General features: G+C 44.8%; 1 protein-coding gene across 3 annotated transcripts in view; it reads right to left on the bottom strand.

Moving 5' to 3' along the window:
- The window catches only part of LOC118393914 (furin-1), a 97,360-nt gene that overhangs the window by 67,637 nt on the left and 4,271 nt on the right, over positions 1-25,452 (bottom strand). For all 3 annotated transcript variants that reach the window (XR_004827653.2, XM_035787119.2, XM_035787120.2), the window contains exon 2: positions 24,202-24,521. Coding sequence is in view for 2 of the 3 variants with exons in the window: in XM_035787119.2 (XP_035643012.1) it covers positions 24,202-24,414 (213 nt within the window). In the remaining variant the exon portion in view is untranslated. The remainder of the gene's footprint in view (positions 1-24,201; positions 24,522-25,452) is intronic.

The raw sequence follows: 25,452 nt of genomic DNA, 5'->3' as shown, positions 1-25,452 counted from the left end.
ACACCACACACACACACAGACACAAAGCCTGCAGTTAAAACATATGCTCCTGTTCGGTATCACGTTCATGCCACATTTGGAGGCCAACTGTCTAACAGGTCAGATTGGTTAATACCATTAGGCTCTTAACCCCTGACAGAGACCAGAGAGGGTAGGAGGGCCAAGGGACAGGTGATGGAGGGATTGGTTGGCAGTGTAGGCCTACAGACTGAGCTGCCGGGGAAACTAGACCAAACTGCTCTGCTCCTCTTGGACACAGTGCACAAGAGCACATAGCAGTGTCCATATCGGTTGATCATTAGTCTAACAGTTCTGTACTGGGTAAACATCAGGGATGTTTTAGTGCCGTGCGATGGTTAGGAAGCGCCTCTAATGGATTGCTTGCTGGTTCACAAGCCAGGTAGGACGAGTGCAATGACTGTTCACCAAACTAAAATGAAAGAGGCTTCATCCAACCGGTAGAGTGATGGGCGATAATGGTACAGGACTTGACCTCGCTATTACTATTTCCGAGAGAATCAACACATTTCTCATCTCAGGGTGAAAAAAACATTTGCATTTCCAGCCCATTTGGGTCAATTTTGTTTTGATTTCCACCCACAGAGTTTCCCTCTCGGCAGCCGGAATGAATAAATAAATTCATCCAACCAAATAATTCAGGCAACGGGAGCTATGTGGGGAGGAGAGAAGAGAGACACAAAATTATTCATACAGAGAGTGGCGGCACAGCAGAGGACAACCCCAGTCTCATCATCTACACTGAGTTTCTATGAGGAGAACACTGAACACTAATAACATGGGTTTATTTCAGATCGATGTCACCGACTTTGGACTTGGGCCCAACGTCAAATAAACCAATCAGACGCACTGTTTCCGGGATGCAAGGCAGACACAGGCGCGAACCAGGACATGAGCATGCATAAATGAGATGCACAGCGCAGCTAAAGCGAGCAGGCACTGAATCACTAAAACAATACAGGGGTTGAGCTCATGTTGCTTTTGTCCCTGTAAAATCACAGAGGTGTGGGGATTGGATAGGGCTGTGTGTGCATACTGTTAACTCAGTCAAGCCAAACGCTCTACTGTCTCTCAGTAGTACTGGAATCAGGTGTCTTCCCAGCAGTAGTCTAAATTTAAAGCCTGCCGTTCTGCCAAACACCATGGCAGCGGGGTATGGAGCCAGGGGCAGGGTGGCAGGGCAGAGCCTTCCCTAGCGATGAATGTCCTCTTGAGCACACAAAGCCACCTGGCAGCCTCTCCTCTTCTCCTCCAGACAACAGCCAAACACTGAGCCTCCTCACCTGGCAACCCTCCTCACCTGGCAACCCTCCTCACCTGGCAACCCTCCTCACCTGGCAACCCTCCTCACCTGACAACCCTCCTCACCTGACAACCCTCCTCACCTGACAACCCTCCTCACCTGACAACATCCAAGAACAGAAAACAAGAGACACACAGTCAAAGCAGCAGACCATAGACAAACTCCAGTAGTCACTTGAAAAAGAGCAGTTAATATCAATGTCGATTTCCTGTTTAAATAAAGGTTTATGTATTTACTTATTTAAAATGGTGACATGATGTTCTTGTTCAGGGTACAAGGCCATTGCGAACAATGTTCTTGGCAGTGATTGTAGTGTGTGTTTTGTGAGGTTGTGGTGTTCAAACTTGGAGCGTGCTGTACAGGCACATCAGGTCAGTCACCCCACAGGGGGGAACATTCCATTCTGTCCAAGGGTCTCCCCCCAGTGAGCCCTGCCGACAGCCACCCGGTCACCATGACAACCACTTCAGGGTCACAGGTCGCTGTTGGCCCCCAGCCACCCTCCTGCTCAGCAGTGAGAGATGTCAGGAGGGCCAACCAAAACGTAAGGGTTTAACACCCCTCAGAGACTATTGTAGTCGGTAATATAATAAAGCAGGTCCTGCACATTCAAAAGCTCCAACACCTACCGTAAATGGATCAAAACACTAACCAATTAAGGGATGGTATTGGAGCATTTGAATGTGCAGGCCCAGCACCCCAATTAAAAGGCAGCATCAATTGCACATTTACACCCTTTTGTCAGTCAAAGGAGTTCACACTCATCCTCCAACATCAAACTTTCATGAAAGACCCTTCACCATCCTGCTCTGAGGCTGAGCTTGAACATGCAAACAGAAAAATGCTGCTTATGTAACTGATGTGAAATAACAAATTATTATGATTATTATGATTATTATTATTATTATTAGGTGGGTGCTTATATTTGTCCTATTTCCCGGCGGTGCACACTAGTAGCGTTTCAAAATCGGTGTCGTCACAGAGCTTTAAGAAGTTGTTTCCCCTGCTCGGCAAGGACAGAGGCATTTGTGGGTGACTGTTGTCGATGTGTTCAGAGGGTCTCTGGTTAGGCCCAGGTTGGGGCATGGAGAGGGATGGAAGCAAGACACACTTACTGTACCCTGATGATTCATCAGCCTCTGTTTACTGTAAGCTAACTTATTGTTCAACCTACACATGAAGTTTTCACTTCCAAAGAAGCAGTGGTTATAAAATATGCAAACAAGCCAAACTGATGCCAAAAATACAGATAATGAGAGGTTTCTCTGGCCTCGGCTGAGCCGCTCAGTCTCAGTGTTTGTCGAGGGCAGGTTTTGCGGCCGGGAGCGATTCTTGTCCCAGACAGTGTTATGGGCCTGCAGAGCAGCAGGAGGCTGAATGACTTGGCTGTGTGGAGTGAGGACTGAACCCACCGGTTGGGAAAGCTCCCTTGCAGGTGGCCGCATTGCTCAGCTATTTCTCATGCACCGTAATTGCAGGCCTTGTGGTCTACTTCGTGTACAAGCAAGTCGAGGAATGGAAGGGAGCTGGACTTCCAGAGAAAAAGGCTGCAGTCTGAGTCTCTTTACACCACTGCACAGTGGACTGAGCCAGGTCTGGAAATCAGCCCAGAGAGGGAGGGAAAGAGGAGAGAGATGTGGGAAGAGAGTGAGAGGATGGAGAGAGCGAGGGAAAGCAAGGGAGAGAACTGAGGCCATGGAATAAACAAGCGTACAGTCAATAACACAATAGAAGAAAAAAAAGAGTCTATATACAGTGTGTGCAAATGGCGTGAGGTGGTAAGGCAATAAATAGACAATAGTAGCGAGGTAATTACAATTTAGCAAATTAACACTGGAGTGATCAATGTGCAGATGATGATGCGCAAGTAGAAATACTGGTGTGCAAAAGATCAGAAAATGGGGATGAGGTAGGTAGAGCATCCTGTCGGGCTGCATCACCGCCTGGTACGGCAACTGCTCCGCTCACAACCGTAAGGCTCTCCAGAGGGTAGTGAGGTCTGCACAACACATCACCGGGGGCAAACTACCTGCCCTCCAGGACACCTACACCACCCGATGTTACAGGAAGGCCATAAAGATCATCAAGGACAACAACCACCCGAGCCACTGCCTGTTCACCCCACGATCATCCAGAAGGCGAGGTCAGTACAGGTGCATCAAAGCTGGGACCGAGAGACTGAAAAACAGCTTCTATCTCAAGGCCATCAGACTGTTAAACAGCCACCACTAACATTGAGTGGCTGCTGCCAACACACCGACTCAACTCCAGCCACTTTAATAATGGAAATTGATGTAAAATACACTGCCCTTAAAAAATAAAGGGAACACTAAAATAACACATCCTAGATCTGAATGAATGAAATATTCTTATTAAATACTTTTTTCTTTACATAGTTGAATGTGCGGACAACAAAATCACACAAAAATTATCAATGGAAATCAAATTTATCAACCCATGGAGGTCTGGATTTGGAGTCACACTCAAAATTAAAGTGGAAAACCACACTACAGGTTGATCTAACTTTGATGTAATGTCCTTAAAACAAGTCAAAATGAGGCTCAGTAGTGTGTGTGGCCTCCACGTGCCTGTATGACCTCTCTACAACACCTGGGCATGCTCCTGATGAGGAGCAACTCCTGGACAGCCTACAACTCCTGGACAGTCTGTGGTGCAATGTGGCGTTGGTGGATGGAGCGAGACATAATGTCCCAGATATGCTCAATTGGATTCAGGTCTGGGGAACAGGTGGGCCAGTCCATAGCATCAATGCCTGCCTCTTGCAGGAACTGCTGACACACTCTAGCCACATGAGGTCTAGCATTGTCTTGCATTAGGAGGAACCCAGGGCCAACCGCACCAGCATATGGTCTCACAAGGGGTCTGAGGATCTCATCTCGGTACCCAATGGCAGTCAGGCTACCTCTGGCGAGCACATGGAGGGCTGTGCGGCCCCCCCAAAGAAATGCCACCCCACACCATGACTGACCCACCGCCAAACCGGTCATACTGGAGTATGTTGCAGGCAGCAGAACATTTTCCACGGCATCTCCAGACTGTCACATGTGCTCAGTGTGAACATGCTTTCATCTGTGAAGAGCACAGGGCGCCAGTGGCAAATTTTCCAATCTTGGTGTTCTCTGGCAATCCCCACCTGTGGACACCGGGCCCTCATACCACCCTCATGGAGTCTGTTTCTGACCGTTTGAGCAGACACATGCACATTTGTGGCCTGCTGGAGGTCATTTTGCAGGGCTCTGGCAGTGCTCCTCCTGCTCCTCCTTGCAAAAAGGCGGAGGTAGCCTTCCTGCTGCTAGGTTGTTGCCCTCCTACGGCCTCCTCCACGTCTCCTGATGTACTGGCCTGTCTCCTGGTAGCGCCTCCATGCTCTGGACACTACGCTGACAGACACAGCAAACCTTTTTGCCACAGCTCGCATTGATGTGCCATCCTGGATGAGCTGCACTACCTGAGCCACTTGTGTGGGTTGTAGACTCCGTCTCATGCTACCACTAGAGTGAAAGCACCGCCAGCATTCAAAAGTGACAAAAACATCAGCCAGGAAGCATAGGAACTGAGATGTGGTCTGTGGTCCCCACCTGCAGAACCACTCCTTTATTGGGGGTGTCTTGCAAGTTGCCTATAATTTCCACCCGTTGTCTATTCCATTTGCACAACAGCATGTGACATTTATTGTCAATCAGTGTTGCTTCCTAAGTGGACAGTTTTATTTCACAGAAGTGTGATTGCCTTGGAGTTAATTGTGTTGTTTAAGTGTTCCCTTTATATTTTTGAGCAGTGTATATCACTAGCCACTTTAAACAATGCCACTTAATATGTTTACATACCCTACATTATTCATCTAATATATATATACTGTACTCTATATCATCTACTGCATCTTTATGTAATACATGAATCACTAGCCACTTTAAACAATGCCACTTAATATAATGCTTACATACCCTACATTATTCATCTCATATGTATATACTGTACTCGATACTATCTACTGCATCTTGCCTATGCTGCTCTGTACCATCACTCATTCATATCTTTATGTATATATTCTTTATCCCTTTACACTTGTGTTTGGAATTGTTAGGTTAGATTACTCGTTCGTTATTACTGCATTCGGAAGTAGAAGCACAAGCATTTCACTACACTCACATTAACATCTGCTAACCATGTGTATGTGACAAATACATTTGATTTGATTTAGATTGGATGGGCTATTTACAGATGGGCTGTGTACAGCTGATATGAAAACTGTCATGAAAATAACTGTCATAACCGCTAAACCAGAATTTTGACTTCGATACTGATACCAGGTTTGTATTACAATACTTGATACCGAAATGATATCTGATACAAAAATGATATTGGATGCCGAAGACATACCTCGGCAAAAAAAAGAATGCGTATTAACTAAAGTCACAGAATAAACCACAGGGCTTTATTTAAACATTTAACAATATGTTGATAACAACTAAAAGACCAAATATAATATCTTCTATTATAACTTCTTAAAAAAAAAAAAATAAACATTAAATAACAGAAGAATGTAACATTTTCCTTATGCAAAGTCATATCTGAGACTCATGCAAAAATAATTGTACAATTACATCTGTTTTAAAATGTAATTTGCTACATATTACGGTTCATTTGCGCATGGCCATAATATTTGGTCAAATTAAATTCATTAGACATACAATTCATTATTAATTCGAGCTAAATCATTTATTGTATTAAATGAATAGTTTAGTTCCAAAACAACAAACTCTGAAGCTCATTTCTGAAGCTTCTTTATTGCAATAGTCTACACACCATAGAAATTCAATGGATTTTACACAGCATACTACAATTGCCAGAGTGCATTTTAACTCCCAGGGTGCAATTATCCACCCAGGGCTACTGGCTGGCTATTGGCTACTGCTAGCAAGCCCAGACAAATGCAAAGTAATCTAAATATATTGCTGTCATAGCGAAGTTATGAGTGTATTTCATAAATAAAAAATCAAACAGGGAACATGAGTCCAGTCTTCAAAGCAATTTTCTCATGTGGAGTGGAGAGTCAACTTTCATTAACAACTGATAAAACAAAAGGGGGGGGTTGTGGTCCCTTCATGGAAAACCTGCATCTCTGATAATAAAATATTCACGAGCAGTCAAATGTATCACTGCAACCGATACTGTAAAAAGACCAAGAGACAAACACCCACGTACACTAACTACCCCACAGCAACAGATATACAGCCTCAGAGATCATACAAGCTGTTTTTACTGGTATGTTTAGTGACTGGGTTCCTGACTTTCTTGTGAGTCACTGTGCTCTCAAGATCAAAACCATATCAAAGCTTTCTAGTGAAATGTAATGAGAATTCAGAGGAACAGAACCAAGTCGCATCCTGACTAAGCTGCCAGCTTAATTCGGCAGTCTAATGACTGCACGACAAGGCACTAAGACTCAAACACACTCAAAAAGAAACACTGAATTAAATAAACTACTGTACAGTTTGTGTACTCAGGAGTGAATGACCTCTAAAATAATGATTTCTGTGGAGTTGGCACAATACCAAGACATTACTGGAACCATAGAAAAACAAATCAAAGTCTAGTTTACAGTGGCGGTAACAGCGTGATGTGTATGATGTGACTAGGAGTCAGAGGGAAGTGAAATGATCAAGGGAAGATGATAGGGGACAAGATGGGGAAGAGCAAGGAAAGGGGAGAAGAGTGAAGTTGAGAATAGAGATGAGGAGGGTGAGTCTTGTTGGTGTCAGGGAGAGAGACAGGTGGAGAGCGGGAGAGAGAGAGGTAAGAGGAGAGAGACAGGTGGAGAGCGGGAGAGAGAGAGGTAAGAGGAGAGAGACAGGTGGAGAGCGGGAGAGAGAGAGGTAAGAGGAGAGAGACAGGTGGAGAGCGGGAGAGAGAGAGGTAAGAGGAGAGAGAGGTGGAGAGCGGGAGAGAGAGAGGTAAGAGGAGAGAGAGGTGGAGAGCGGGAGAGAGAGAGGTAAGAGGAGAGAGAGGTGGAGAGCGGGAGAGAGAGAGGTAAGAGGAGAGAGAGGTGGAGAGCGGGAGAGAGAGAGGTAAGAGGAGAGAGAGGTGGAGAGCGGGAGAGAGAAGGTAAGAGGAGAGAGAGGTGGAGAGCGGGAGAGAGAGAGGTAAGAGGAGAGAGAGGTGGAGAGCGGGAGAGAGAGAGGTAAGAGGAGAGAGAGGTGGAGAGCGGGAGAGAGAGAGGTAAGAGGAGAGAGAGGTGGAGAGCGGGAGAGAGAGAGGTAAGAGGAGAGAGAGGTGGAGAGCGGGAGAGAGAGGTAAGAGGAGAGAGGTGGAGAGTGGGGGAAGAGATAGGGAGACAGTGTAACAAGTAGGGAGGAAGCCAGTATCAGTGTGGCTACAGCAGCCTTCTCTGGGGTGTTGGCAGTGGGCAGGATGAGACCAGAGACCCACAGCATGGCATGACTAATCCTTACAACACAGGCCTGTGTGTGTGTATGTGGTGTAAGAGCATGTAATGCAATGTATGACCTGTTGATTCATTCATGATGTTACAATAAAGCAGCAACACGTCCATAACACAATAAGCCCAGAAGAAAATGATACCCAGGTTACATTTCTCTGTGGTAATGATGACCGGAGAGCTGAAATGTGAGCCCAGCTACTCTGCTACAACGTTACAGAGAGGTGCTGAGCAGACAGCTCAAATCTACACTAAGATCTGATACCCACACGCACCACCATGACTCCTATTACAAGGAAACACCATTTATGACCAGCAGTCATAAAAACATTCCTCCTACACCACCACAACCTTTACACTGGTTAAAAGGCTTTTAAAGGGAGACTTCATTGTTTTCATTGTAAAAGGCTTATCTGATCTAAGCGTTAACCTTTTGAAAACACACCAAGTGGTCGCTCCACCTCCGACAGTCAGAGTGTGTGTGTCTACCTGGCTGGCCAGTGTAAAGTGAGAGACTGGGTCATGCAGGGGATGGCTGACAGGCAGGGTTTCAAGCGGACCTGGTTGAGGGCAGCAGTTCCTGTCCCGGGTAGACGGTCCGTGACATTAGATCCAGCCACATGCACCAGCGACCTACAGGAGTTATTCAATCTGCTGAACGCCAGTCGACACCATTTCCCTGAGCGCTTGCACAACAGTGAACAATGAACCCAGTTCCAGCTGCCAGAAACAAAAAGACACCAACTTTCCCTTCCCACACACTGTATCCTTCACAACCAAATATTTATTGAGGAATATCCTTTTAAAAGTGTTTCAGTGTGATTGATAGTTTTTAATTTCAACAGCTCAGAGTATTAAAAACAAGCTTCAGCAGAATTCTCATGTCTCTGTAGCATGGGAACTTTTCTGATACTCTGACTGACAAACACATGGACAAAATTATGTGGACACCACTTCAAATTTGTTGGATTCGGTCATTTCCGCCACAACCTTTGCTGACAGGTGTATAAAATTATATATATATTTTTAATCGAGCACACATTCATGCAATCTCCATAGTGAAATATTGCAAGTAAAATTGCCGTACTGAATAGCTCAGTGACTGTCAAATTCTGCCCTGGTCAACTGTTACGTGCTGTTATTGTGAAGGGGAAATGTCTAGGAGCAATAATGGCTCAGCAGCAAAGTGGTAGGCCACACGAGTTCATAGAATGGGACCGCCGAGTGCTGAAGCACGTAAAAATAGTTTGTCCTTGGTCGCAACACTCAATACCGAGTTCCAAACTGCCTCTGGAAGCAACTTCAGCACAAGAACTGTTCATCGGGAGCGTCATGAATTGGGTTTCCATGGCCAAGTAGCCGCACACAAGCATAAGATTAGCATGTGCAATACCAAGCTTCGGCTGGAATGGTGTAAAGCTTGCAGCTACTGGACTCTGGAGCAGTGGAAACTAGTTCTCTGGAGTGATGAATCACGCTTCACCATCTGGCAGTGCGACGGACAAATCTGGATTTGGCAGATTCCAGGAGAACTCCACCTCCCCGAATGCATAGTGCCAACTGTACAGTTTGGTGGAGGAGGAATTATGGTCTAGGGCTGTTTTTCATGGTCCAGGCAAGGCCCCTTAGTTCCAGTCAAGGGAAATCTAAACGCTACAGCATACAATGACATTCTAATCGATTCTGTGCTTCCAACTTTGTGGCAACAGTTTGAAGGCCCTTTCCTGTTTCAGCATGACAATGCCCCCATGCACAAACCGTGGTCCATACAGAAATGGTTTGTCGAGATCGGTGTGGAAGAACTTCACTGGCCTGCACAGAGCCCTGACCTCAACTCCATCAAACACCTTTGGGACTAATTGGAACGTGACTGCGAGCCAGGCCTAAACTCCCAACATCAGTGCCTGACCTCACGAATGGTCTTGTGGCTGAATGGAAGCACGACCCGCAGCAACGTTCAAAAATCTAGTGGAAAGCATTCCCAGAAGAGCAGAAGCTGTTATAGCAGCAAAAGTGGGAACAACTCCATATTAATGCCCATGATTTTTTTTTATATGTTCGACCAGCGGGTGTCCACATACTTTTGGCCATGTAGTGTATCTACTAAGAGGTTTGGGTGATTCATCTCAGCTTCTTTGTAACCTTGACTCCATCTAATGTATTTGTAGGTCTACTACTACCGTCTAATGGGGCAAAAAAGTATTTAGTCAGCCACCAATTGTGCAAGCTTGTAATTTTCATCATAGGTACACTTCAACTATGACAGACAAAATGAGAAGAAATAAAATCCAGAAAATCACATTATGGAGGAAAATAAGTATTTGGTCACCTACAAACAAGCAAGATTTCTGGCTCTCACAGACCCGTAACTTCTTTAAGAGGCTCCTCTGTCCTCCACTTGTTACCTGTATTAATGGCACCTGTTTGAACTTGTTATCAGTATAAAAGACCTGTCCACAACCTCAAACAGTCACACTCCAAACTCCACTATGGCCAAGACCAAAGTGCTGTCAAAGGACACCAGAAACAAAATTGTAGACCTGCACCAGGCTGGAAAGACTGAATCTGCAATAGGTAAGCAGCTTGGTTTGAAGAAATCAACTGTGGGAGCAATTATTAGGAAATGGAAGACATACAAGACCACTGATAATCTCCCTCGATCTGAGCACCACGCAAGATCTCACCCCGTGGGGTCAAAATGATCACAAGAACAGTGAGCAAAAATCCCAGTACCACACGGGGAGACCTAGTGAAGGACCTGCAGAGAGCTGGGACCAAAGTAACAAAGCCTACTATCAGCAAGGACATTGAAGATGAAACGTGGCTGGGTCTTTCAGCATGACAATGATCCCAAACACACCGCCCGGGCAATGAAGGCGTGGCTTCGTAAGAAGCATTTCAAGGTCCTGGAGTGGCCTAGCCAGTCTCCAGATCTCAACCCCATAGAAAATCTTTGGGAGGGAATTGAAAGTCCGTGTTGCCCAGCAACAGCCCAAAAACATCACTGCTCTAGAGGATATCTGCATGGAGGAATGGGCCAAAATACCAGCAACAGTGTGTGAAAACCTTGTGAAGACTTACAGAAAACGTTTGACCTCTGTCATTGCCAACAAAGGGTATATAACAAAGTATTGAGATAAACTTTTGTTATTGACCAAATACTTATTTTCCAACATAATTTGCAAATAAATTCATAACAAATCCTACAATGTGATTTTCTGGATTCTTTTTTCATTTTGTCTGTCATAGTTGAAGTGTACCTATGATGAAAATTACAGGCCTCATCTTTTTAAGTGGGAGAACTTGCACAATTGGCGGCTGACTAAATACTTTTTTGCCCCACTGTACATGTTATGTTATGTTATGATAATTGGGGGGCGGGGGGTCCTCGTCAGTTAGCTTTTCTGCATATACATTTTTTTAATACAGATCCTATTTCGATGCACAAAATTATTAAAACGAGGTCCGGTGGGATTTCTTCCTCTTTTCCAAAAATATTTGCGTCACAAATCCTGCTGCTGCGGTCATTTGATTGCAGTGGCATATGTTCTTCAAAGAGAGGACACCATAATGACAGACATAATGTACCATTAGCCACTGAAAACAGATTAAATCCTGACAGGAGCATTTGATTCTTATTAAAGAGATGGAGTCGAGACAGGCTATTTCAGGAAACCTTCTGAATGTGCAGACACCGAGTATACCAAACATTAGGTACACCTTCCTAATATTGAGTGGCACCCCTCCCCTTTTGCCCTCGTAACAGCCTCAGTTTGTCGGGGAATGGACATTACCAGGTGTCGAAAGCGTTCCACGGGGATGCTGGCCCATGTTGACTCCAATGCTTCCCACAGTTACGTAAAGTTGGCTTGAAGCCCTTTGGGTGGTGGACCATTCTTGATACACACAGGAAACTGTTCAGCAGCATACCACCCTGCATCCCTCTGCTGGCTTGCCTCTGAAGCTAAGCAGGGTGGTCAGAAGAGCAGATGCTGGAGGCCCAGTAGGGGGCACTCTTTCCTCAGGCCTAAAATAATTACCCCAATGCCCCAGGGCAGTGATTGGAAACATTGCCCTGTGTAGGATGCCATCTTTCGACTGGGACGTTAAATGGGTGGCCTGACTGTGGTCAATAAAGAGCCCATGGCACGTAAGAGTATGGGTGTTAACCCCGGTGTCCTGGCTAAATTCCCAATCTGGCCCTCATACCATCCCCAGCTTCCAATTGGCTCATTCATCCCCTCTCCTCTGTAACTATTCCCAACTTACCCAGCAGTTTTGGTTTATTTCATACCATCATTTACATGCTCCATGTGAGCATGTGTCTGGTTTCTCTGTCTCGTTAATGTTGACGGAGCACGTGCGCCTGAGCATGCAAGTGCTTCTCGCAAATGTCAAAATGTAGGAAAGTGCCCATTTAGGGATGTCTGATTGTCTAAACTCACCACCACTAATAAGCTGGCCTTCTCAGCCATTTTGTCTTCACTTCAAAGTAAATCAACAGTCACCCCCCAATTATTTTTACATCCAGATTATTATATTTCCTAACAGTATTTAAAAAAATATTCCAACATACTTCCCCTCAATAATTAGCATCGTTGATAAATAGGCTATGGACATGTTGCATGTATTTGTTTCGATTTTAATTGTCATAAATTTCACCTTCATACTACAGCATAGCTGTTGCCTTCATACTTTCCTTGTCAATCTATTCCCTTATAGCCTATCCGGAAAGCCTAAGGCAGGCCTAGGTTTTTTCACTCGTTTTAAGGAAATTAGAAATATTTGCTTGTGTCTGACATATGCTGGTGGCTTTGATGGACGCAGGTTCTTCTCAGGGGAAGTTTGGAAAAGCTTACAATTTATCCTACCATTTTTACCGATCTGCGTGACAATTATGATTATTTATTGTGTGCATTATTGTGTCATTTCAAATAACGTTTGTATTTCTCAAAAATCATTGTCATGTGGTTAATCATAAAAATCTAAAAGTTCAAATTCAACTCAGGTGGGAGCACCAGCCTCTGCCATTTGGACCCACTGATAGACTGTGGTCCATTGGAGGCTAAAGAAATGAACACAAGGAAGTCAGAGATAACATATAGGCCAGTGCAGCAGTAGACCTATAACTGCCATCGTCAACCCTAAAGCAGGCAAATAAAAACAGAAAATATCATGTTGAAAATTCTGGTTCATCTCTCTATTTCACCTCCCTGCCTCACTTTGACTTGAGCTATTGCTAGTGAAGTGCAACATTGTATAACATCATCAACTGGGTCCAGCCAGAAGCTGGTGCTAGGAAACTTGAAACATTGTATACAACTAGCTATTTCTTGGCCTTCAGAGTTTCCCGCACCAGTGAGCTCGGGACAGATGGCTGTTTTTTTTCATGACGTTTCCACTGGATATATGGAATCATCAGATCATGATATTTAGCTTTCACAAGGAGGCTTGGTGATTAGAGGCCCGGGAGTGTTGGAAAGATCTTTCAAATACTAAGGAAGTATCTTTTGCAGTAGATGTGAAAAAACAGACATTAACATTCTGTGAGGTGAAGAAAAAATGACTGGGAAGCTCAGCTTATTAATGGTGGAGGAGGTAAGTTATGAAAGAAATCAGACATTGTCAATTGGGCACTTTCCTACATTTTGCACACAGCAAGCGTGAGAACTGTAAATAACACATGCATTAACAGAAATTAATGTAACCAAATGACAGGGATTAACATTAAATTGCCTGATTTTCAAAAGCTAGGCTACCTCATGGGCAATCGCAAAAATGTATTACAGGCCGGCACTGTATAGCGTAGGCTACTATTTTACTTGGCACGGCTAGTAGGGCTGCAATTTTTCTTCATCTCGCCTAGGGCGACATATCGGCCAGGACCGGGCCTGATCAGCATTGATTAGTCTATAAATTTAGAAACAATTCAGTATCAAATTATACCATGCCAAGTTGGAGAGGATTGGAGCATTATCCATGACATAACATAAGTACATTATAGGCCACAGAGCCAGAACAACCTTGTTGACTGCTGTTGAAAAATTATTTTTATTTTATTTTTTAAGACTGATTTATTTCTTTGCTGGGAGGCAATGAAAGCTTGCATTTATAAAATAATGTCCACATATAATATTTTTTTTTACCAAAGTGCCATAGCCTATAGCATTCTACACACCCACGCATCTAGGAGAGGAGATGTAGAAAGTTGAATAGACAGACTAAGTTGGAAAAACAATTGATTAAATCATTAGCAAACACTCCTGCTATTAGGACAACTTTATCTACATAAAAATAAAGTTAAGAAAAATAATACAAATCCCAAAATGGATGTAGGCCTATTGTCAGTGTATATTTGTGTCCCCTCAGTACATCTGGCTCTGGTTACAGCCCTTGTGACCTGCGAGTGGTTCACCTCAGTCCTTCTGCCCTGACCCATCCCTGTCCTGCGGGAGAGCAGGGGATTAATAGAGACTGGAGTTCCCATGGCCCCTCTCTGGTCCCTGGCTCCCTCTCTGGTCCCTGGCTCCCATGGCCCCTCTCTGGTCCCTGGCTCCCATGGCCCCTCTCTGGTCCCTGGCTCCCATGGCCCCTCTCTGGTCCCTGGCTCCCATGGCCCCTCTCTGGTCCCTGGCTCCCATGGCCCCTCTCTGGTCCCTGGCTCCCATGGCCCCTCTCTGGTCCCTGGCTCCCATGGCCCCTCTGGTCCCTGGCTCCCATGGCCCCTCTCTGGTCCCTGGCTCCCATGGCCCCTCTCTGGTCCCTGGCTCCCATGGCCCCTCTCTGGTCCCTGGCTCCCATGGCCCCTCTCTGGTCCCTGGCTCCCATGGCCCCTCTCTGGTCCCTGGCTCCCTCTCTGGCCCTGGCTGCCATGGCCCCTCTCTGGTCTCTGGTCCCTGGCTCCCATGGCCCCTCTCTGGTCCCTGGCTCCCTCTCTGGTCCCTGGCTCCCATGGCCCCTCTCTGGTCCCTGGCAATCTGGGTGTCCACTCCTGATGTAGGCTCCAGATGGCTGCCTGCTGACAGCCTGGCTTTCAGGAGAAAATGTTTCTGTTTGGGAGTCGGGGTGCGGCCATCCCAGCCCGGCTCTGTCCAGAGGTTTACATCATACTCAGGTCATGTCTCTTTAAGCAGCGCCAAACAAAAGCTGCTTTTGCAATGCAAAACGTTTCCACCCCAACTACTGACTGTTCTCACGGGCCAAGTTGAGGGTAGTTCTGCAGATGATGAAAGGTAATTTACCTCTTAAATAATGCTCTGCCTTCAGGCTCATCACCAAAAAGGTTACGAAAAGTTATACGTGTTCCAAAACCATCAAAATGTCTCATGCCTCAACTCAAACTCTGGACCAAAACAGAGTTGATCACACCATTCGCAAGATGCCAGAGACACTGATTAATATCTTTACAGTGTCATGGATGTCAGGGGGCGCAGCACTCATCTATAGGGAGCAACAAAGGCCACAGACAATGCAGAGGTCATCTGTTAACCACCAAAGAAGTGGGAGGACTAAGTCTCATTTCGACACTACGAGACCATCCATCTCAAAAGGGCCAACTCCCATGGTTAGGGCTAAGAGCCACGGTCGCGGTGATATCATTACAGCACTTCAAAGCTACGGAGTCTAAGAGGCATCCTGCTCTGGCTGTATAGAAGCAGCACGCTCCCTTAGACACGTCAGCTCTCATTGGCTAAAGTAGGCCACAGCCGAGTCCACAGCACAGTCACAGGCCTGTTAAAGATTGACACAGCGATTGCACAAGTATGCCATGTTACAAAACACTGCAAAGCCATAATGCAATATTTACCACAGCAGATCTATAGCCAAAGTGTTTCCAATACAGTCTCTCCAACCAAGGGAGTGGTAACTCGTAAGCCAACAAAGTCACCTTACCACACTGGGCGCTAACAGTTTCTCCAAGAAACCATATCATGAGAGTCCTTGTGTTCAGGCTGTGAGAGGAAAGGGGGAGTAGGGGTTGAAGAGGAGTTTGTGTTTGAGAGAGGTTGTATGAAGAGGGGTGAGGGAGCATGATAGCGGTGAGTTCGGTTATGTTTAGGACCTGAACTGGTGCTGTGCACAGGAGAAAGCACCTTTGTGTGGTCGAGCTGAATTCTGCCTAGTGGTGCCTCAAAGACCATCAGCATGCCATTTTCTCCCTGTCACCCTCACCCAATAACTTCCTCATTCTCCAGCAAATCACTTCAAACCCCTGTTGACTCCCAGTCAATAACCTAGGCTCCCCAGGGACCAATTATGGGCTGTGTGAGTCCAGCATCTCCTATTCGAGCCTGAGGTTCTGTTCCACATTAACTATAGCTAGATTTTAGGGGGCTAGAGAAAGCATCAAGAGTAAAACAAAAAGGGTCACAGATGATTTATGGCTGGTGGAGTGGCTCAGGTCCAGCAGCTAGTAGAGAGACTTGAAGAGTTGGAAACACACAGTTCCCATGAACACTGGATTATATTTCAAGATTCCCCTCTGTCCGATTTGAGACATGGCAAAGCTATTTAAAACCAACTTCAGTGAACATAGTGTGTGTGGCTGCTTACATAGTGTTTTTCTGCAGCGGCAAGCATTCATCTGTCCTCAGTGGCACCAGGCCTGGTGATTTACAGTCGGTGCAGGGAGTTCTGGCACTGCACTACAATATGCCCATGGACATTTGGAACCGCTGCAATGCGCACTTACAATCCCCAAGTCCTCAATGCCAGAGATCAACTGCTAAGAGATGAGCATCCGGATGTGTTTACTTTGCATGAAAAGTATTTTGTCGTGTCGCACAACCACAAGATGAAAACAAATGTAAAAGCACTGGGAAGGAGACAGAGCAGAGAGACTTCTGACTACAGAACAGAGAAGTCTAGAGCGAAAACTATACAGATGGGAAATCTAACAGATAAACACTCCGGATGCCTGTTGTGCACAGATAGGCCTCCAGTCTTGCTACATGCTGTGTATAGGCCTTAGCTTTCCATAGTTAGCCATGCCTTTAGGAAATTGATGTCAATCTTTCCCAAGGCAATTACACAATAACAGAATTACGCTTTGACTCAGATTTTTCACTTTTAAATGTATGCCAAAGAAAAAAAACATATATTCAAAGTTTAACTAACCATACAACTCTAAGCACAAGAACTACTTTGAACAATTTACACAGAAATGTTCACAAAAACACATTTTCTGGAATAACTGTGGTAAAAGAATTATAGAAAAATAAAATTTTCCAAAAACTTAAATATATCCACCTGCTACGAATTAAGATTAAGTCTGCAGAAATAATGGGTTGTCAACTAAGACATGACACCTTGTAACCAAAATGTTATATCATTGGTCCCTGAGCTGTACTATACAGAAATTCATAATTATGGATATGAATATCATTACCTTCATAGTGAAGTAGCCTGAATTGGTACACAAAGGTAGAAATTTGGGAGAAATATTTCAAATATGTAGAAATATTTGGGTATTATTCTACACTGGCTATTATCGTAATGAGCTCTGCCCCCAAAACAAGACCACATTTGGTTGGTCCGGACCAGACCAAATCTGAACCAATCATGTACATCTGTTTTTCACAAGTTTGGACATCACAGTAGACATGTTCACAGTAGACACGCCGAGGAACGTGCCCATTAACTGGAGTGAGAGAAGAGGGAGGGCAGCAGAGAGAGAGAAAGAAAGTGAAAGAGGGGTTGTCCAGGCTTTTTTTACAGTCTTGCTTTGACCACCAGACAACAGAAAGAGGAAGAAAAAAAAGTTGAGCTGAACATAACAGTACACCAGTGGAAGGGAGGACAGTAGCAGGTCACCCAACTGTGGTTTGTGACTACCATCATCTCCCATTGTAGCCAATTCAATTGCAGTAATTCTGTTACTAATAAGCCTTTGCTTATTCCTAATTTGTAGGATGGAAAATGGTTGAAAAATGTATGCCTTAATTTCTCAAAAAGGATAGACTCGAAGCCTTCATTTGACATGAGCCTATGAACTTCACATGTTGATGCTCATGGGTCCTTTTAGATGGAAATGCCCCCCAGTAACACTAATCAAGCCCAGTCATGGTGCAGGTCTGTAGCAGTACTGATTAGAATCAGCCTGTCTCATGATGGCAGAGATAGACCATCCTTCCCCATTAGATGATGTATGGGTTTAATGCTAGGCCTTGTGGTTCCACTTAGTACAGAAGGGATAGAGTACTCTTAACACAACACAGGCACAGAGTTGGAGGTTCAACTAGTGAAATGAACTGGAGGCTCCTGTTCTTATTATCATGAAAATATTTGACCTTCTCTGATCAGGGTAGCCCACCTTGCACTTCCTCATCGTGGATTCTACTTTGATCTGTGTGTGCAGGAAACAATGAGACATTTATTTATTAATCAGGTTCCTTCCCACATCTGTCTATAAATAATCAAAATAAGTTGTCAAAAGAAAATGGGACAGGAAAGGCAGATTTTGTTAAAGATCTGTACACCAGTAGCAAGACATTTGCAACACTTCTCGAAAAGGAAAACAGCAGAAACCTGTTCTAAATGCCTAGGAACTAGAAATAGATGGAGAAAAGAGTGACATCCATCATGCAAACACTGCTTTTCAAACAGCTCTCAACTTCATATACAAGTGTGTTTAACTTCTGGTATTCGACTTACCCCAAAGCCAATGACGGTGCCAAAAGGTCACCCATGTTATAAAAGCCAGGGTGAATCACAGCAATTGACTGTGGATAGGAAAATCAGGAGTAGGTAGAAAGAGGACCAGAGAGATGAGACCATTAAGCCAGACAGGGGCAGTAAACCACATGAGACGAGGTGAGCCCCAGAAGTAGCAGACTATTCAAGCAGAGGGACAGGTTTAACACCAGGACACCGAGCCTCAACATCGCAGGCTTTATGAGCTTCAGCCACGACGGGAGTGGGAGGCGTCTCGGCCACGACGGGAGTGGGAGGCGTCTCGGCCACGACGGGAGTGGGAGGCGTCTCGGCCACGACGGGAGTGGGAGGCGTCTCGGCCACGACGGGAGTGGGAGACGTCTCGGCCACGACGGGAGTGGGAGACGTCTCAGGCAGACCAGACACAGAGCTTAGGCAAAACACCCAAGGCTGAGAAACAAACTACTGCAGTACACCTCCATTCTCGGAGAGCTCTAGCACACAACGAAAAAAATATATATATTCTCGGGCCATTTGGCCATCTATTTAATCCACTTTTAACAGTGAAATTAGAAAAAGGTGCTTGTGTTTTTAACAGAGACATCAGAGGCTCATTACTGTAAAAAGCAGCCAGGGGCCAGAGCTGCGGGGTCCCAGGGGTGGAGGGGAACTCTACAGGGACAATCAAGGGGTCGTAAAACCCCCTCAGCTGCAGCCTGTGATCCCCCTGCCCTCCCTCCCTCCACTTCAATACAACACCTGCACACACCAGCCCCACACCACAGCTGGGGCATGCCATTCCTCACCAGATCTTGCTCACGCAACCCTCATTTCCTTCACCATCAGTCCAGGGAAGGCAGAATAACTGCTTTGATTAGAGATCTACTACAATGTATTTTGCACAATGACTGGTGATGGATGCCTCACTGCATCAGGAAGATCATTAAGCATGACTATTTCAATAGAGAATCTCTGCATGATGATATTATCATATTTCTGCATGATTGTTTTACCTCCTTTAATGTTAATGCATATTAACGCAGGTGTGATTGAAAGATACTGCACAAACTATGTACTGTTGGCTGAAGATGTGACTGTTCCATGTAGAAAGGTGTAGTCATAGTTCTGTATGGCCTCTGTCCACAGCCTTCTATACAGATAGATAAAGCAGATGAACACATACTAACACTGATCCACATGGTAATGAGATGAGGAGTGTGGAAGGCCTTCAAAATACAAAGGGATGGAGCCCCCCAGCCGTACCCCCCACACACACCACCCAGGGTGAGTTCAGCACCCTCCCTCCAACTCCCCCAGCACCTCCTCGTAAATGTAAATCGCTGCTCCCCTCATTACCATACTCCAATCATCTCACACTTCATTCAGCCGAGCAGGCCGTACAGAGCACCTCGCTCCCTCACTTTTAGTGCCCAGTTGGTCCCCTCTCCTTTGCCTAATGGTCTATTTTAATGAGTAGGGGGCAGCACACGTTGCATCAACAGCCCATCAAGTCATCAACCTTGCCTGATGCCGTTTGTGGCCTTGCCTTGTCCACAAAACAAACACCGCTGTAGTCAGTGCTGCTCTAGGTGTGATGTTCAATCTTCCGGGGACACATTGGCTGGGAATTTCTACGTTTGCAGGTTTCATGCCACGTTACCCTGTGAATGGCCTTTTCCTCCCGGCAGGTTTATGGTTTGGGTCTGAGAGAGTTAAGGTCACACAGTGCGTCACCAAGCTGATAAGAGACAGAGGATGAGGCATGTAGAAACTACTAGTGAGGTGGCTGATCTGGGTGTCAAGATAATGTGTTTACAACAGCCTATGCAGATGTCAAAACACTGGTTTTCCTGTAGCCACGTTGGAGGTGGTAGCGTTATAATATCACACACACAGTGACTGAGTACTTACTAGCAGTGTGAAAGCTAACAGCATGACAGGGTCAACTCTGTCCTCTAACTGGAGCACACTGCAATTGAGTAAACATGAAAGGCCAAATATATACCATTAGAGGGGGTACAAATACCAAGAAAAAAAAAGGTGCCACACTAGTATTGAGGGAGTTGGCTGCCTTATTCCTCAAGAAGAGTCCCGAGGGCAATGGAAGAGTAATCTAAATGTCTGAGAAGACTCAAATACCACACTGCTGCGGAGAGAAAAATGTAACTACATTTTAGACTCCATTTCCAGAATCTGAAAACTCTAAAGTGGAGGACAAGAGCTTATAAAAGATGAAGTGTTGTGATTACAGCATGTCCCTTCCCGCTGTAGATCTGGGGCTGGGCCAGGTATAACCATGTAGAGAAAATAGTGTTGTTTTGTAGAGCAAAAGCTCAGAGTAAAGCACATTAGCTGAGTAGAGTTACTGATCTGACCAATGAGGCTTGGCTAAACTTGGCTCTGGTCAACCGAGTGAGGCCCAAAACTTCTTTCACCATTTAGGCTCAAAACAGCTTTTTAAGTCTCCAACAAGTTCAGATCCCTTTATGGTGATGGGACAAATCTACTCAGCAGTCATACAGACAGAGACGCCCACACACAGCTCACAGTATGCTGAAAACAGTCTGAGTAAGTGTCTCTAATGGTCATGTCTGGATTCCTTATTCCCTTATGGCCAACACATAGTTAATGGCTTACTAGTAATCACAGTAAAAACAAAGCCATTGGACATTTCACAGTGAGATTACTGATTAGTCTGCACTCTGCGTCTCGCAGCATAAACAACATTCCTGATGATTGGTAAGAAATACAGTCAGAATACAGGCCCCTAATCAGAAATGGATGCCCTGTGAATAGAAGTGGGGTCTAGTCTTGAAAATGTAGAGGCCTAACATCTGTCAACAAAGAAAAGAGACACACAGGACAAGCCTGCCCCAGGGCAGGAAGCCTGGCTTCATGTCCGACCAAGCTCTTCAATTACTGTCAATATCACACAGGGAAAAGAGGGGTCAGTTGGTGTGGAAGAAGGAGCTACAATCTCTTACCGGGCCCTCCAGATACCCACTACTGTCCCTGGTTGGCTGACTGCAACAGAGGTAACCTAACTACCACATGTGAGGGCCGGTCACCAGTCACACCAGCAGGGCAGGCTGATTAAACTCTCCTTAGATTCCGTCAGAAGGAAGAATTACTGGGTCCCCCTTTCCATTTGGACCAATCAGTCACCCACACATCAGCCGACAAGCCCACACCACTACCAATTACTGACATCATACATCCACTAAACACTACCTAGGAGTCAGTGGGAGGGAAGGTCGTCTGACCTTCCCATAGCCCAGAATAGAATCTGTTCATGGATGCAATGTAAACAAATTATAAAGAAATCAACTAAAAAAGATCATATTTTCTTGCAACCATTTTGTGTTTGTTTGCTAGCTAGTGATTTCACAATCCTCCCCAGTTATTTTCCCAACATATTTTCCCCAAAGGGATTAAGCAATCTTATTTCATCTCTCTCGCTAACAAGTTTTCAGAAACCATTGATTGATTTTTTTTTCAATTGCAACCTTTATTGAGTCAGTCTGAGCTCTAAAGAGGTCTAAGCTGATGTTTACTATGTGGTTCAGATCATTATTTGATAAATCAACATCATTGCCCATGGCATTAGTATAAAACAGACCTTTAAGCAAAAAGCCTTTTAAAGGAAATTGACTCACAGACACTACATTTCCACAGTATGCAGCATACAACCAATCTGGATGTAAACTATTACAGAGAGTCATGTCAGAACGATAAAACCCCGACTAAAAGGTATCACCTTATAATGTCACCGAAATAATTATCTTACACACAGATCTATCCCATAACCAGGTGCATAATGAATGATCTCTAACTGGAAGACATGAGATCTAGTTGCCTAGCAGGATACAGGCTAACCAGGAAGGAAACTATTAAAGCTAAATGTGAAATGGATGAAAAAAGACAGAGGCAAAAAAAACTAAGTACTTCTACTCATCATGCCCCCATTGAAGTCTTGGAGCAACCAGAGAATATAGTGGCTCACTTCGAAACAGGAAATGTTTACATTTACTTTACACCCGCCCACTGGGGCCTCAACAACAAACTATCCCAAGTAGAGCTTAATTATTCATAGATTGTCCTCAAAACGGAAGGAAGGAGAGGAACAGTGAAAACCTAAACCCTGGTGGTGCTGCTCATAGGATCGGAGTCCCATTCCTGTCACTGCCTGTTAGTCTTCCCTCAGCCGCACCGTGCAGTTCATAGTTCAAAGTCCCATCTCACCCACGCTATGATTGGGCGTTCCAGTCAGGAAGCTCCTGTCGGATCATCTGTTCCTGACACAAACACACAGCTCTGCTTTGCAAACAATGCCACAAAGCGCATTGAGGAGACGAGAGGGAAGAGTCTGATGGCTAGTTCAAAGAGTTCTGTTAACACCACATTAAATGTACCATGACTTGCCTCTCATCTGCCACAAAGGAAGACCACCACAGAAATAAGTTTGTGGGATGTTTCATTGAAAAGAAACAGAAAAGTATGGAAGACTGTGGTAGTGTTGAGAATGGTAACATGTCAGAGAGACGAGGGAGGTCATTTTCTGATGAACTCTTTAACCACAAACAAAACAGCAGGCTGAGCATATGGCGAACTTTGAAGGCCTCCTCCCCTTAAGCAATGAGATTAAAAGCTGTATGAAAAGCAGAGAGATGAGTGAAGCTTTCAGGACGATACAGAGATCTCTACAGACACACACAGGTGTGTGATTCAACCATTTCGCTACACTCACAATAACATCTGCTAAAAACGTGTATGTGACCAATACAATGTGACTTGATTCGTATGGAGGTTGTGGTCAGCCACTCTCAGTAAGAGAGTAACAGAAAATACATCTTACCCAGAAAGGTAATACTGTAGTCATTCAGGTAACTGTGTTTAGTCTGTTTGGGTGAGTCATTTCTCTGGAATGGATGAACTGAAACTAAACAGTCAGAGGGGTTTCTATAAGGACCACTGCCTCAGGTACACTAATATTTAGCCTAAATCTCCAGAAGAAGCACTGCATTGTGCAAGTTATATGGGACATAAATGCCATACAACATTCTCAATATTACTCCTATACATAATATGTTTTTAAAGATACAGTTGAAGTTGGAAGTTTACATACACTTAGGAAGTTTACATACACTTAGGTTGGAGTCATTACCTGACTCAGTTCCACCAGCTCTGTCAAGAGGAATGGGCCAAAAGTCACCCAACTTATTGTGGGAAGCTCGTGGAAGTCTCCCTGAAACGTTTGACCCAACCATTTAAAGGCAATGCTACCAAATACTAATTGAGTGCATGTAAACTTCTGACCCACTGGGAATGTGATGAAAGAAATAAAAGCTGAAATAAATCACTAATATTATTCTGACATTTCACATTCTTAAAATAAAGTGGTGATCCTAACTGACTTAAGACAGGGAATTTTTAATAGGATTAAAATGTCAGGAATTGTGAAAAACTGAGTTTAACTGCATTTGGCTAAGGTGTATGTAAACTTCCGACTTCAACTGTAAGTATTTTTTCTGCTCTAGTAAAGTGATATAATTCAATTGGTTCCGAGTGCCTCGGAGGCTTGGCAACTTCCAAGTGTAATAAATATTTAAGCCAATTTGGGGTCAAGTATTTTGGCACTAACAGGCAATGTGAGAAAAGTGGTCTAGAGCAGCACTTTCTGCAGTAGATGTTCCCTAATTATTCACTTCGACAAAAAACCCACAAAGACACAAACAAAAGAGGGTAAAAAAAATCCCCAACAACTCACATTGCCATGGTTGACGAAGCCATGTTTACTGGCAATGCGGTCAGCCTCGTCTGGTCCTCCATCGATGTGGACGGCCCATGTGTTGGTGTAAACCCTCTGACCAAGGGCCATGCCCAGCCCAGACACCAGCAGGACCAGCAATGGTCCCAGCAGCAGCCGTTCAGCCAGCCGTGACCAAAGGCCCATGGAGGAGGATGGAAGGCCCAGAGCCATAGGGTCCTACAACAGCGAAGTCCCAGAGCTCAGCGTCTTTATGATAGGCCAGGGGACATACAGGGGCGCAGAGAGATGACACAGGACAGTCACTGCACCGGGATCACCTAAGAAGAAAGAGAGTGTTACAACATGTAGCAGAGCTCAGCACAATGAGAAAGACAACTCCTACAACGTCTATTCAGAGCTTTGTAATAGTGAGCTGAAGCAGCATGTATTGTCAGAAGGAAGACAATCCTGCCAAGTTTTGCTGACTTGTTACATCGCAACCATGACAACAGCATTACAAAAAGGAAAGCAGAGTGACGTGAAGATGTCAACATTCACAATGGAACAATACCAGATTAACAACAGACTTGAGTTAAAGGAGTCCAAGGTCCTTTCTTCTCCCTTTCAGGGAAGCTATGACAATTAAACGCGTATTGTATTTGGAATTACAAAAGGCACTTTGAAAGAAAATAATCATTAGTTGAAGGAAACAGAGTCCATTCCAATTTCTATAGCATGAAAATGTTGATTGCAAATAAAGACTGTGTGTGGGGGATGGGGGCAGACTTTTCAACAGCCTGTTCACCTGACAAACTAAAAACAAATCCATGACAATTGAAATATTCTTTTCCTCCTAACTTTGCTTTTCTCAGCACTGGAGGTGGTGGAGGAGTGGTTGTCTCTTACCATGCATTATGCAAAGCTTATGGATCACACATGTACTATTGTACTTCCCCTCTCACTCTCCTTCTGTAAGCCAAGATAGAAGACCTTCACCCAGCAATGACCAAAGGTCACCCAGCAATGACTAGTCTAGGTCTTCATTCATGAGAAAACTTTTCCAAGTAAAATGGCATTGTGAACTGGAATCATGAAAACACTGTCCAACCCCATAGAGATCCCTAACCACTAGTTTTAGAGGTGTTCAGAGTGAAACCGATTAATAAATATAGCCCAGCTGACTTCAGAGAATGTGGTTGAGGCTGCTTTGAGGGTTACGTGCTTCCATTACTTCTCCAAAAAGCTACAAGGAACACTGGCCCTACCTGT

Source organism: Oncorhynchus keta, chromosome 14, assembly GCF_023373465.1.
Source record: "Oncorhynchus keta strain PuntledgeMale-10-30-2019 chromosome 14, Oket_V2, whole genome shotgun sequence".
NCBI classification, from domain to species: domain Eukaryota; kingdom Metazoa; phylum Chordata; class Actinopteri; order Salmoniformes; family Salmonidae; genus Oncorhynchus; species Oncorhynchus keta.
Note: the sequence above shows the minus strand (reverse complement) of the source record. Positions and strands in the feature narration are given on the sequence as shown.